Raw genomic sequence first — 12,977 nt, 5'->3', positions numbered from 1 at the left:
AAAGCCTATCTTGATGGGATCGTATGTGCGATTCATTTGATGTGGGGTTTTCCCTGTTGCACGCAAGCAGTCTTGAACGTTGGTGAGGCGCCGCACAATAGGAATCTCGACCCAACTGCGTGTACGCTACGAAGAATGCTCATTTGCTGTGTTTTAACGATGTGCACATTGGAATTGTAGAGCAGGGAAGACACAGGTGGGCTGAAGGAACTGACAAGTGTGCCTGCCCAAGGCTGTGCAGTGGTTCTGTGTTTATATGTCACATGTCACTTGAAGCTGCCTTATATTGCATCGGACCACTGGTCCATCAAGATCAGTAGGTGATGTGAAAGACCCCTACCGGAGACCCTGGAGAGCTGCTGCCGCCAGTCTGAGTAGACTTTTTTTAATATAAATTTTTATTTTTATTCTTTTGAAACATGATGAAGAAGAAGAGTTGGTTTTTATATGCCGACTTTCTCTGCCACTTAAAGGAGAATTAAGCTTGCTTACAATCACCTTCCCTTTCCCTTCCACAACAGACACCCTGTGAGGTAGGTGGGGCTGAGAGAGCAGTGACTAGACCAAGGTCACCCGGTTGGCTTCATGTGGAGGAGTGGGGAAACCAACCCGGTTCACCAGATTAGCGTCCGCAACTCATGTGGAGGAGTGGGAAATCAAACCTAGTTCTCCAGATTAAAGTCCACCACTCCAAACCACCACTCTTAACCACTATGCCATGCTGGCTTTCCAACATGCACACCAGACAAGCACAATTACAAAGACGATTTGAACACATAACTGTTTTAGAAATAGTAAGGGTGAATCTTTCCTCTCATCTTTCCTCTTTGCTCTTTTTAACATGATAAAATGCAGATAAAGAAAGAAGGTAGAATAGAATAGTTACATCTCAAGCAAGATTTGCTGCATACTAGATTAGTCTTTTTTATTTTTTTTATTTTTATCTATGTTGCTATGTAATATTAAGATACAATAGTCTGTGTAGACAGGACTGATCTTGATGGACCAAAAAAGGTCCAATTCAGTAAAAGGCAGCTTCGTGTAGCATGCTCCAGGACCTTCAGTGCAGTAGAGAAAATACTTTCGGGAGTGGCTATGGCTCAGTGGTAGACCATCTGCTTAGCATGCAGGTTCCCAGGTCCCAGGTCCAATCCCCAGCATCTCCAGTTAAGGATCTGGCATTAGGTGATGTGAAAGACCTCAGCCAGAGTCCCGGGAGAGCAGCTGCCACTCTGAGTAGACAATACTGACTTTGATGGACCAAGGGTCTGATTCAGTATAAGGCAGCTTCATGTGTTCATGTGTACTGAGACTGGCAGCAGCTCTCTGTGGTCTCTGGGAAAGGTCTTTCGCGTCACCGACATCCTGGTCCTTTTAACTGGAGGCTCCAGAGATTGAGGGCAGCAGGAAAAGAGGAAGACCCAACAAGAGATGGACTGACTCCATAAAGGAAGCCACAACCTTCAATTTGCAAGATCTGAGCAAGGCTGTCAAAGATAGGACATTTTGGAGCACTTTCATTCATAGGGTCGCCATGAGTCGGAAGCGACTTGACGGCACTTAACACACACACACACACACACACACACACACACACACACACACACACACACACACCAGAGATTGAACCGGGGACCTTCTGCATGCCAAGCAGATACTCTACCTTTGAGTTACAGCCCCTCCCATGTTGCACTAGGCATGTGAGGAAGAACAAATCAGGGCTTGTTCAAACTGGTCTGAGAGTTGCGTGGAGCCTCCCGGTACTCTGGGGGTTACGGGAAAGCGTTTTGCAATCAAGAAGACGGTCCAAGCAGTCAACCGACACTCAGCTCTTCTCTCCCAGGCGTGAGGATGCTGGATGGGGCTGTGACGGATATCGTGGAAGCCCAGTCCTTGAGTCTCCATCCCCAGCACATTGACGTATACAGTGCCAGCTGGGGCCCAGAGGATGATGGGAAAACGGTGGACGGCCCGGGGACTCTGGCCCGGGAAGCTTTCTACAATGGGATCATCAACGTAAGCTGTGTCCCAACGTCCCCCTGTGTTTGGAGGAGCGATGCATTAGATAAGGCCAAAAAGAGCAGAGAAATGGGGCTACATCAAGCAACGTGTCAGCAAACAAAAAAGGGGGGGAATATGCAAGGTGACTGGTGACAGCTTTATTGTTGTGTACACTCCTATGCGTTTCTCTATTAAAGCTTCATCCGGGGGATCAAGAGTTCTTTTTGCTGAACCTTAGCAAAACACATAGGGGCTGTACATGACCATAAAGCGGACAATAAAGATTTGGTTCAGCAAAAAGGAGCTCTGATCCCCTGGATGAAGCTTTAACAGAGAAACGCGTAGGGGCTGTAACATGACAATAAAGCTGTCACCAGTCATCATGCATCTTCCCTCTTTTTTTCTCAGTTGACTTTTGGCGATCGGGTAGGGTTTTCAAGGCAAAAGACCTTCACAAGTGGTTTGCCATTGCCCGCCTCCGCGTCACGACCCTGATATTCCTTGAACGTCTCTCATAGAAATACAAGCCAGGGCTTAGCTTCTGAGATCTGACAGGACCAGGCTAGCTGGGGCTTTCCAGGGCAGGGCGAGACATTTGTACCGAATGGTTAATTTCTGGCCCCCTCCCCCCAACCCTGGTGTCGGTGCCCGAGTTCCAGCCTGTTTTGCCAGGGTTCTGATTCTGTGATATGTCCCCTCTTCCAGGGCCGCGGCGGGCTGGGCTCACTCTTTGTCTGGGCCTCCGGCAATGGCGGCCACCGTTACGACAACTGCAACTGTGATGGTTACACAAACAGCATCTATACCTTGTCGGTGGGCAGCACAACGGAGAATGGCTGGGTCCCCTGGTACAACGAGGCCTGCGCTTCCACCCTCACCACCACCTACAGCAGCGGGGCAAAGGGGGAAAAGCAGATCGTAAGACCCTTCTCTGCTACTACCGCTGTGTGTTAAGTGCTGTCAAGTCATTTCCGACTCATGGCGACCCTATGAATGAATGACCTCCAAAACATCCTATCCTGAACAGCCTTGCAAACGAAGGGCTGTGGCTTCCTTTACAGAGTCAATCCATCTCTTGCCAGGTCTTCCTCTTTTCCTGCTGCCCTCCACTTTTCCTAGCATTATTGTCTTTTCCAGTGACTCTTGTCTTTCTCATAATGCGACCAAAGTACGACAGCCTCAGTTTGGTCATTTTAGCTTCAAGGGAACTTTCAGGCTTGATTTGATGTGTGTGTGCTCTAAGCTCTTCAGGTCTCTCTGACATCTTGTTCCGTTGTTTAAAAATTTCCACAACAGTTTCTGCAGTGAGCAGTCACTGTTTTCCAATCATGTTGTATAGCTCAGCTCTAGTTGTTTCCTGGGGCTCTACGCTTGGAATGGGAGTGGGATCTGTGTGTGTTAAATGCTGTCAAGTTGCTTCCGACTCCTGGAGACCCTATAAATCAATGTCCTCCAAAACATCCTATCTTTAACAGCCTTGCTCAGGTCTTGCCAACTGAGGGCCGTGGCTTCCTCAATGGAGTCATTCCATCCCATGTTGAGCCTTCCTCTTTTCCTGATGCCTTTCACTTCTAGCATGATTGTCTTTTCCAGTGACTCTTGTCTTCTCATAATGCGACCAAAGCATGATAGCCTCAGCTTGGTCATTTTAGCTTCCAAGGGAGCATTCAGGCTAGATTTGATCTGTGTGTGCATTACATGCAGTCAAGTCACTTCCAGCTTATGACAAAAGCCACTACAAATGATTTTTGGAGAGATGCACACTACTGCCACCAACCCCTGGCTGAAGCATCTTTGATATGAAGACAGAGACGCTGTCATGGTACCAGTACTTTGACTGTACATCTGTGGGTTAGGCTAGTGAACTCAAACAGTGTAGCTTAAAAAGCTTTATTGATAGAAAAGTTCAAGAAAAGGATAAAAATGCAAGTTACATAGTCAATAGTCAACGGCAACAATAAAATAATAAATCTAGCTGGCTACCTAATACTTAAAAAGGTAAAGGTCCCCTGGGCAAGCACGGAGTCATTCCTGACCCATGGGGTGACATCACATCCCGACGTTTACTAGGCAGACTTTGCTTATGGGGTGGTTTGCCAGTGCCTTCTCCAGTCGTCTTCCCGTTACCCCCAGCAAGCTGGGTGCTCATTTTACCGACCTCGGAAGGATGGAAGGCTGAGTCAACCTTGAGCCGGCTACTTGAAACCAACTTCCATTGGGATCAAATTCAGGTTGTGAGCAGAGCTTTTGACTGCAGTACTGCAGCTTACCACTCTGTGCCACGGGGCTCGGGGGATCTTGAATACAGGCTCCTTACCTAAGTTGTTATAAGCTGGATCTTAAAAGCTAAAGATGTTCTTCAAAGCGACAGGATGACATGCTGAAATCAAGGTAAGAAGGTTGCTTAGCTACTACTGATTGAACATAAGGGAAAGTGAACCTAGGACAGGTGACTCCAAACTCCCAATCAGGATGGACATTTAGGAGAAGTCTCTAGATGGTGTAAACCGGTCTAAACCAGAACGAGGCTCTCAGAGGAGACGAGAGATCTCACCCCTCCCATCTTCACAGAGATGTTCTCACCCAGTTAATGAAGAGTGGTAGAAGTTGGTGATCTTGATAGCCAGGGCTGTTGATGGTACAAGCTACAGCAGGTGTAATGGGAATGAAATGAGCTAGGCCCGTGTGGGGAAAAAAATACAAAATTGCTGATTCCCAGGAACACAAAAATGGAGAACACAGGCAGCAAAAATCAAAATGGTTCTTCTGTCTTGACACTTGGCTAGACCATTCCAGCTGCCTACTGACTCCCTTTCGCCCCTCTCCAGGTAACAACAGACTTGCGGCACAGATGCACCAGCAAGCACACCGGCTCCTCTGCCTCCGCCCCTCTCGTGGCCGGTATGATCGCCCTCGCTCTGGAGGCCAAGTAAGAACAAGAACCGCTGTGGATTTCTAGGAACATTGAATTTTAAATCACTGTGGTGTTTTGCCTCTTCACGGCCTCTTTTTTTTGGGACAGCTGCCTTTTTGTTCAATGGCAGGGGAGCGTTGTTCGTTTCTCCCACCTGGATTTTTTACAGTTTTGTTTTACTATTTTACTTGCCTGTTTCCCTAGTGCTGATTTGCTTTATCTGTCACAGGGGTCCCCAGCTTGGTGCCCATGGTGCCTGCTGACACCTTTCCCGGCACCCACCAAGTGTTTTTAGAAAGTGGGCAGGGCCAGGTAGGGCTTTTGCCCAGCGAGGCTTCTGATTGGCTGAACCCCTGATTGGCCATTGGAGATGTGATTGACTGTGCAGATTTTTTTTTTTAATGTTGCTTTGGCAGCAGCTGCTACCACAACACAACAATCTTCACTGTGTGCCTGAAGGTAAGCCGCAGCCCCCATTTTATGGCAGTCATTTTGTGGTTGCCCCCACCATGCTGTGCCGGAGTTACAAAGGTGTCTGCAGGCTCGAAAAGGTTGGGGACCCCTGATCTGTTATGTGTATTTATTTACACATCTTGCTTACCACACAAGGATTAAAAATGGAGTCATTCGCCCTCTCCTTTCTCTGCTCTTCTATGGGACTGGCAAAGTTTTCCTTCTTTGTCATCAGTTTCAGCATGGGGGTGGAGACAGGGCAGGAAATGGCAGGTGTGTAGGATTGAAAGACACCTGTGGGATTGAACCCAAGCTCCCTTAACAGAGGGGTATTGGCCAGCGTCCAGGGTAGTTAGGTGAAGGAATGTCTCTGCCTGCGCTAGCTGGAGAAGGGGTGCGAACTTTTAGATTGGGGAAAACAAAACTCCCGAAGGGCTGGGAACGTGCTGTAACAAGAAGGTTCTAGAACAACCGTCCAAAGTCCCTGAAAGCGTCCATGTGGTTTCAGCCCGACAGTGCAGGTCGGAGTCTTGAGGGCTGCTTGCCACAATTCTCGGGAGCTGATTCTGTGCCGCAGGCAGGAGGCTCCTTCTCAGTCCTTCTTTGTGTTCTAGCCCAGCACTGACCTGGCGGGACATGCAGCATCTGGTGGTGAGAGCCTCCAAGCCAGCCCACCTGCAGGCGGGGGACTGGGCTGTGAATGGAGTGGGACGCAAAGGTGAGGTTGGAGCAGGCTGCTGTGGGCTTAACTAGACTGCTTGGAAGTGGTAGACTTGCCCCTATCTGGACTGGCCCAGAACTGGGATGTGGTGGAATTATCTGTCTTCCCTTTCCGGGTTTTATCAGCCGCTTTTGGCTTTGGTTTTGCATGCTTCTCTTCCACCCAAAAAGTCATGAACGGACAAAATCTTCAATCAGTTTTCTTGTATGGATATAGCACTCGAAGGCTTAATCCGTGTTAGATCAAAAAAATTTTTTGAGGATACAGGTTGAGCAGGTGGAAAGCAAGTAGGTTATGTCAGGCAGGCAGGTCTAAAATTGCAATCAAGGGGGACTGTTTCATAGTCGTTAGGATGTCAGACTGGTGTTAGGGAAACCCAGATGCAGTTTCCCATTCTGCCACAAAGCAATCTGTGTGGCTTTGGACCAGGCTGTCAGTCATCACTGCTTCACAGTTTTGTTAGGTAGACTTTTATCTTAAGAGCAGATTTTTATCCCACCTTTCCTCCAGTGAGCTCAGGGCAGTGTGCCTAGTTTTCTCCCATTTTATCCTCACAACAACCCTGTGAGGTAGGTTAGGGAGACCGATAGGGAGAACCTGGGCCAAGGTCAACCAGTGAGCTTCGTGGCAGGTTGGGGGTTTGAGCTTAGTCTGATGCACCTTCTACTTCAGTGCACAGGAAGCAGTGTGAATCATAAGATGAAGGATGGAATAAAAATGTGATAGAAAGTGAGTGATTTCCCTCCAGCCAACACACATTGTTATAGCTTTCCAGGGTCTACCCTAGAAAAACAGAAGTCAGGGTATGTTAGAGAAGGGACAGAGGACTACCCTAGAATAACAGCAGTTGGGGTATGTGAGAGAAGGGACAGAGGACTTGTGTATACACCTTTATGTTGTAACCTTGATCAATCCATTGCTGTGCAAAGCATGCGTGTGGACACTTTCTTTTTAATAAATTTCGTATTATTTTGAATGCTGGAAGCTTGGTCCTTCATAACCATGATGAGCCCCACTCAAACCAGTATTAAAAGAGCACCAGGGAAGGGATGTGATTGGTCAGTAGATCACTAGATCCTCAGAAGCGTGCAAGTGCAGTAAGCCATCCCTGCGAAGTCTCGTCGGAGTGGAAGTAGGAGAAGTGGGCACCAGGCAGAGCTTATGGACAGCAACACAGATGGAGTGCTAGGAGAGCTGGCTATCTTTGTGGGAAATACTGTAACTGACCAGCTGGTGGAAGCAGAAACACCAGTGAGAAGCGAAGAAACCCTCCAGGAATTGGGTGAATCCGGGACAGCACTGTGCCACTGGGCAGAGACTTGAGATGGAGTATCTCAACCTCTCAGAGGACCCAAATCGGAATAGCATCCTGTAGCTCAGTGGGGCGTTCTGTGACAACTGCCCAAAAAAGGAGCAATCTTGGTATGTTCACATGTGCCACTACATCAACACTCTTTTTCTGTGCAGTGCATAAAAGAAGCACTCATGTGCTCCTGCTCCTTGCTAAAGTACCATACAAAGAGAATCTCGATATACTATACAATTGCGCCAAGATTTGATTTTTTTGCAGTACCATAAAGGCATCACAAAGGCGACACAAACAAAGGAAAGAAAGTGTAGAAATAGAAAGTGTAGTAAAGCTAGATGAGAAGTTTAACCAAGAATAGCCATAATAAATGTTGTATAACTTTTAAGTTGATAATGAAGAAGTAAATGAAAAATTAGGATAACAAAAGCAGATATAATGACAGTGGTCATAGAACAGTATGTTAGGTAGACTGATTTTCCTTTAACGTTATAAAATGTGAGTTTCTGGAAAAGGCAATTATTTACTGGAACCACGAGGAGGGTGAAAAAAAGACTGTGTGGATGTGTATGTTTGTTGTTGTTTTGTTTGTTTTATAAAACTTCAAACAAAAAACATTAAAAAAAGGAAAGGTGAAAACCATAGCAAACGGCACACACACTGCACTGTACAAAATTCAGAAAGTTAAACGCTAGAACACAGGAGACTTCCTAGTGCATCTGTTCCCTTTTGGAAGCCTGATCAGGTAGTTCAGAACTGAGAAATTTGGATGAAGAGAGAGTTTTGAAAACGTCTCTAGTTACAGCAAGATTTCTCTGTTGCTTCCTTCTTTCCCTCTTTCCTTTTCAGTGAGTCACCATTATGGATACGGGCTCTTAGATGCTGGAGAGCTGGTGGATCTGGCCCAAAAGTGGACACCAACTCGGCCCCAGCAGAAGTGTTCCATCAGCGTTATCCACAAGCCCCTGTAAGACACGCATAAATCTCTGTGTCACTTGGTTAGTTAGGAGATTTAGGACAGGCAAAACTAAACTCCTTTTTTTGCCTCGTGTAATTAATTTAAGGAACTTGCTGCCATATATAGTAACTGGATACTGGCTAAGGTTCCAACCATATGTGATGCTGGAAGATTTACGATGACTCCTGATTATTATCAATTTTTTTTAGTGGAATGGGGGCAGGGGGGCACTGTGAATTTTTGCAGTGTTTTTGGAAGCCAAGCCTAGTCCATTTTGTCCATTAACGGCACACACACACACCCTGCTCAGAAAATTACTTGACTTCTGGTTGGGTATCTGTCATGGTACAAAGTGTGTGTGTGTGCTGTATGAGGATATGGGACGTTGACCTGGTTGAAAGCAGAATGCTGATGCTATGATCCCATCCCCCTCTTCCCAGAGGAGTTCTGCAGCTTTTAAAAAAGCGACTGAGGTTTTTTTAGAAGCAGTGAATGTACTTTCAATCACAGAAAGGTGCTAGCAGCAGTTTTGTTTAATGTAAAGGCTGCCACATGATAACTAACTCACTTGCAATCCACTTCAATGCACTTTAGTGATTGTCTGCAAGTGAATTTTGCCCTTTGACAATGGGTTTTTCCTGCATTTTCATTTTCCTCACTTGTACATTCCTGTTTCTTTGCGGTTTTTTCCTGTTCCGCACGTGTTTTGCTCCCTCTAGCGGTCGATTCTATATTACATCAGTTTATGCCGGCATTGAAACCTGCAGTTTAAATCTGCAGGGTGATATACTGGACATAAAAGGATGTAATATATAAATGGACCACTAGAGGGAGCAAAACACTTGCAGAACAGATCACCCCCCCCCAAGAAACAGGAACTTACAAGCGAGGAAAATGACAATGCGGAAAAGCCTGAAGTAAAATCCAGTTGCAAAGTGCATTATATTCAGCATGTGTGGAAGTTCCCAATAAGAAAAATTCAATCAGTGTTTAAAGCTAGAGGAAGCTTGTTGATTGCAGTGTGAAGGTGATGGGAGAGGGTGGCTGGGCTGCTGGTTTCCGGCACATCTAACTGCACTTTGGGTCTCTCGGCAGGGCAATCGGCTCGAGGCTGTCCGTCTCCGCCAACACCTCTGCCTGCTACGGGAAGAATGCTGACATCCTCTCTCTGGAGCACGTCCAGGTGCAGCTTTCACTCAGCTACAGCCGGAGAGGAGATTTAACCATCTCACTGACCAGTCCGATGGAGACCAAATCCACCCTAGTGGCTGTCAGGTGAGTTAGAGCCAGGGTGGAGAAGTGGTTCGTGTTGAACTGGGACGTGGGAGACCTGGGTTCCGATATCGTCTCAATTGTAATAGCTGAATGGGTGGTCTTTGTCTCTGTCTGTCTGTCTGTCTCTCTGTCTCTTTGTCTGTCTCTTGCTCTGTCTGTCTCTCGCTCTCTGTGTCAGTCTCTCGTTCTGTCTTTGTGTCTTTCTGTGTGTGTCTCTCTGTGTTCGTGTCTCTCTTGTGTCTTTGTGTGTGTGTGTGTGTCTGTCTCTCTCTGTGTGTCTCTGTCTCTCTCAGACTTGCCTACCATGCAGGGTTGTTGTCAGGATAAAACAGTGGAGGACCCTTGTGTATACTACCTTGAATTCCTTAGAGGAAGGAGTGGACCAAAATGCGACGGATAGATATTTCTGTCCAGGAGATGTGAAGCCACCACTTCCCATTCTGTACTTCCCTCGTGATGTCCCAGATTGTTTGTTTGTGTGTGTGTGTGCGTGCACTGGACCCCATTTCTCCTTTGTTCCAGTTTAACAAGGAAGATTTCTAAAGTTAACAGCAGAACTGAAGCACACCTTTGTCTCTTGAGAGCCAGTGTGGTATAGTGGTTAAGAGCAGTGGACTCTATAATCTGGTGAACCAGGCTGGTTTCGCCACTCCTACATATGAAGCCTGCTGGGGGACCTTGGGCCAGTCATAGTTCTCTCCAAACTCTCTCAGCCCCACCTACCTCACAAGGTGTCTGTTGTGGGGAGAGGGAGGGAAGGAGATTGTAAGCCGGTTTGATTCTCCTTACAAGGTAGAGAAAATCGGCATATAAAAACCAACTTATTTTCATCAATGGTGGATGTGTAAGAAAGCACAAAAATACTGGAAGATGATACATGCAGAATTACAAGTGATGTTTCAAGTGAACTTAATGTAGAAGCCAAATACTTCTTGCTCGGAATGACTCCATCTCAAATCAAACCAATTAATAAGGAATTATACCAATACTCAATGACCGCTGCTAGAACCCTGTTCGCAAAGTACTGGAAAGACAAGAAGATACCAGAGTTAACAGAGTGGATTACAAAAATGTTTGAATAGGCGTCTATGGCAAAATTAATTAATTTGCTTCAAAAAAAAAAGATAATAGATAACTATAGAGAGGTGGCAACCCTTCTGTGATAGATATGTTTTACCTTAGTATCAGTGCTCGTATGTAAAGAAATAACTGTAGACCAAGATTATAATTTTTTAGGTAATTGTCAACTTTATTGTATAACATGTATGATTGTGAAAGACTATATATTCTGAATAGTGTAGATAAACTAACCACAAGTTGTCAATGGAATATTATTTTTTGATGATGTTGATGGGACTCGGTCCAGACATGGGCCCAACTATGTGTTAATGCCTTGCCTCCCCCTTCCTCTACTTTTCTCTTTCTGTATCATATATAAAAATTAATAATAATAATTTTTAAAAAACCCAACTCTCCTTCTTCTTCTCCTTCTCCTCCCTTGTCCGATCTAGCAATGCACTCAATTCACAAGCGCACATCAGTGAAACATGGCACAAAAGCAATCATAATATGATCACATCAAGTATTATTTTTTTGCGGTATTAAGGGCGGGGGAGAGATGGAAAAGAACTGCTGTAGTGGGAAGCTGCAGGAAGCCTTACATGTGTAATGTACAAAAATTAAAAAATAAAATATGTTAAAAGGGAAGATTGCTAGTGGTTTGGCATTGGGCATTCATGTCTTTGTTTGCTAGGCCTTATGATACTAGTAGCAGCGGGTACAAGGACTGGTCCTTTATGTCCACACACTATTGGGATGAAGACCCTCGTGGCGTCTGGACCCTTCTGCTGGAGAACAAGGGAGATGCATACAACACAGGTAAACTGGCCAGCTTCCCCCAACTCAGGTAAGAGCTGGTCGCCCCCAGCCTTCTCCTGGTTTAGTAACTTTTTTAAAAAAAATTCTCTTTGTAATGCTCAGCACCTTTACCGTTTTTTTTAGTAGATTTTGCAGAACTTGGCCTCTTCTCCCCACCATTGGTAATGCCGGGGAGAGAGAGGATGCAGAGGAACCTTGAGCTGAGGCTCTGTATAACAGGGGTGTCAAACATATGGCCTGCGGGCTGGATCCGGCCCCTTGAGAGCCAGTGTGGTGTAGTGGTTAAGAGGCGTAGACTCTAATCTGGAGAACCGGGTTCGATTCCCCACTCCACACGAAGCCTGCTGGGTGACCTTGGGCCAGTCATAGTTCTCTCCAAACTCTCTCAGCCCCACCACCTACCTCACAAGGTGTCTGTTGTGGGGAGAGGGAGAGATTATAAGCCGGTTTGAGTCTCCTTAAAGGTAGAGAAAATCTGGGTATAAAACCCATCTATTCCTTCTCCTCCTCTTTCTCCTTCTTCTTCTCTTCCTCTCCCCCTCATGAGCCAGCCGAGATAGCCACCCCCTCCAGTCCTGTTCTGGCCTGGTTAGACATGGCCCGACAAAGTGACGGTTATGTCATATCCCGCCCTCATAACAAATCAGTTTGACACCCTTGCTGTATAACATTTGGAAATAAAAAACGGAATCGTGAAAGATCCCTAGTGCGTTGTTTCTACTTCGGAAACAAGGCCTAGGTGCCACTTGGATCTTCAAAATCTGGAGGCTGAGGATTTCAGGGGCACATTACTGCGGGACATGGTCCCGTCTTTCTGGAGCTCACATTTCCATCTTCTTCCACACCCCTCCAAAGGCTTCCTCACCCAATTTGTATTGAAGCTGCACGGGACAGACGAGGATATGTCAGCGAGAAAGGCAGCCACCTCGGTAGTGAGCGAGTGCGTGAGGCGAGACGAGGATGGGACGTGCCAAGGTGAGCTGTTTGGGGCATTTCATCTTGCTTTCTGTTACTGGCGAAAAGACCTTTTTTTGGGGGGGGGGTGTTTTTTGCGGCCGGGGAACGTCCTTCAGCTCCTTGCCACAAGATGTCGCAAAGGCTGATAATGTCAGCAGAACTCTTTTTACGAGGTTCCGCTTCCAAACTCTGCAATCGGCTTTTCCTCGAGGGCAGATTTTCAGGGTTGCCACTGAATTTCCACATGACGTAGCCAATGGGCATTATGATAAACTGTCCCCCCCCCAATTGCTTTTGGCTCTACTGAGGAAATATAGGGGAAGAGGAATAATTTTCAGCAGGGAAACTGAGAGGAAATGTTAAGCCCCTTCTCCATCACTGGGAATTTTAAGTCTAAGCCCCTGTGTATCAGATTTTGGAACAAGATCCTCAGTTATTGGGTATATTTTACATATTTTTGTCCAGAGGGATCTGTGACTGAGTCAAGATGGGGGAGAGTCATCCAGAGTCCGAG

General features: G+C 46.3%; 1 protein-coding gene across 1 annotated transcript in view; it reads left to right on the top strand.

The window, feature by feature from the left end:
- Nucleotides 1-12,977, top strand: part of LOC130473131 (proprotein convertase subtilisin/kexin type 4-like) — a 41,659-nt gene that overhangs the window by 13,633 nt on the left and 15,049 nt on the right. The window contains exons 7-14 of the mRNA XM_056844661.1: nucleotides 1,844-2,016; nucleotides 2,707-2,919; nucleotides 4,830-4,930; nucleotides 5,983-6,086; nucleotides 8,245-8,362; nucleotides 9,449-9,628; nucleotides 11,382-11,506; nucleotides 12,362-12,481. Of these exons, the coding sequence (XP_056700639.1) occupies nucleotides 1,844-2,016; nucleotides 2,707-2,919; nucleotides 4,830-4,930; nucleotides 5,983-6,086; nucleotides 8,245-8,362; nucleotides 9,449-9,628; nucleotides 11,382-11,506; nucleotides 12,362-12,481 (1,134 nt within the window). The remainder of the gene's footprint in view (nucleotides 1-1,843; nucleotides 2,017-2,706; nucleotides 2,920-4,829; nucleotides 4,931-5,982; nucleotides 6,087-8,244; nucleotides 8,363-9,448; nucleotides 9,629-11,381; nucleotides 11,507-12,361; nucleotides 12,482-12,977) is intronic.

This window comes from Euleptes europaea, chromosome 2 (genome assembly GCF_029931775.1).
Source record: "Euleptes europaea isolate rEulEur1 chromosome 2, rEulEur1.hap1, whole genome shotgun sequence".
NCBI lineage: Eukaryota > Metazoa > Chordata > Lepidosauria > Squamata > Sphaerodactylidae > Euleptes > Euleptes europaea.
The sequence above is the reverse complement of the archived record's forward strand: the minus strand, read 5'-3'. Positions and strand labels throughout refer to the sequence as shown.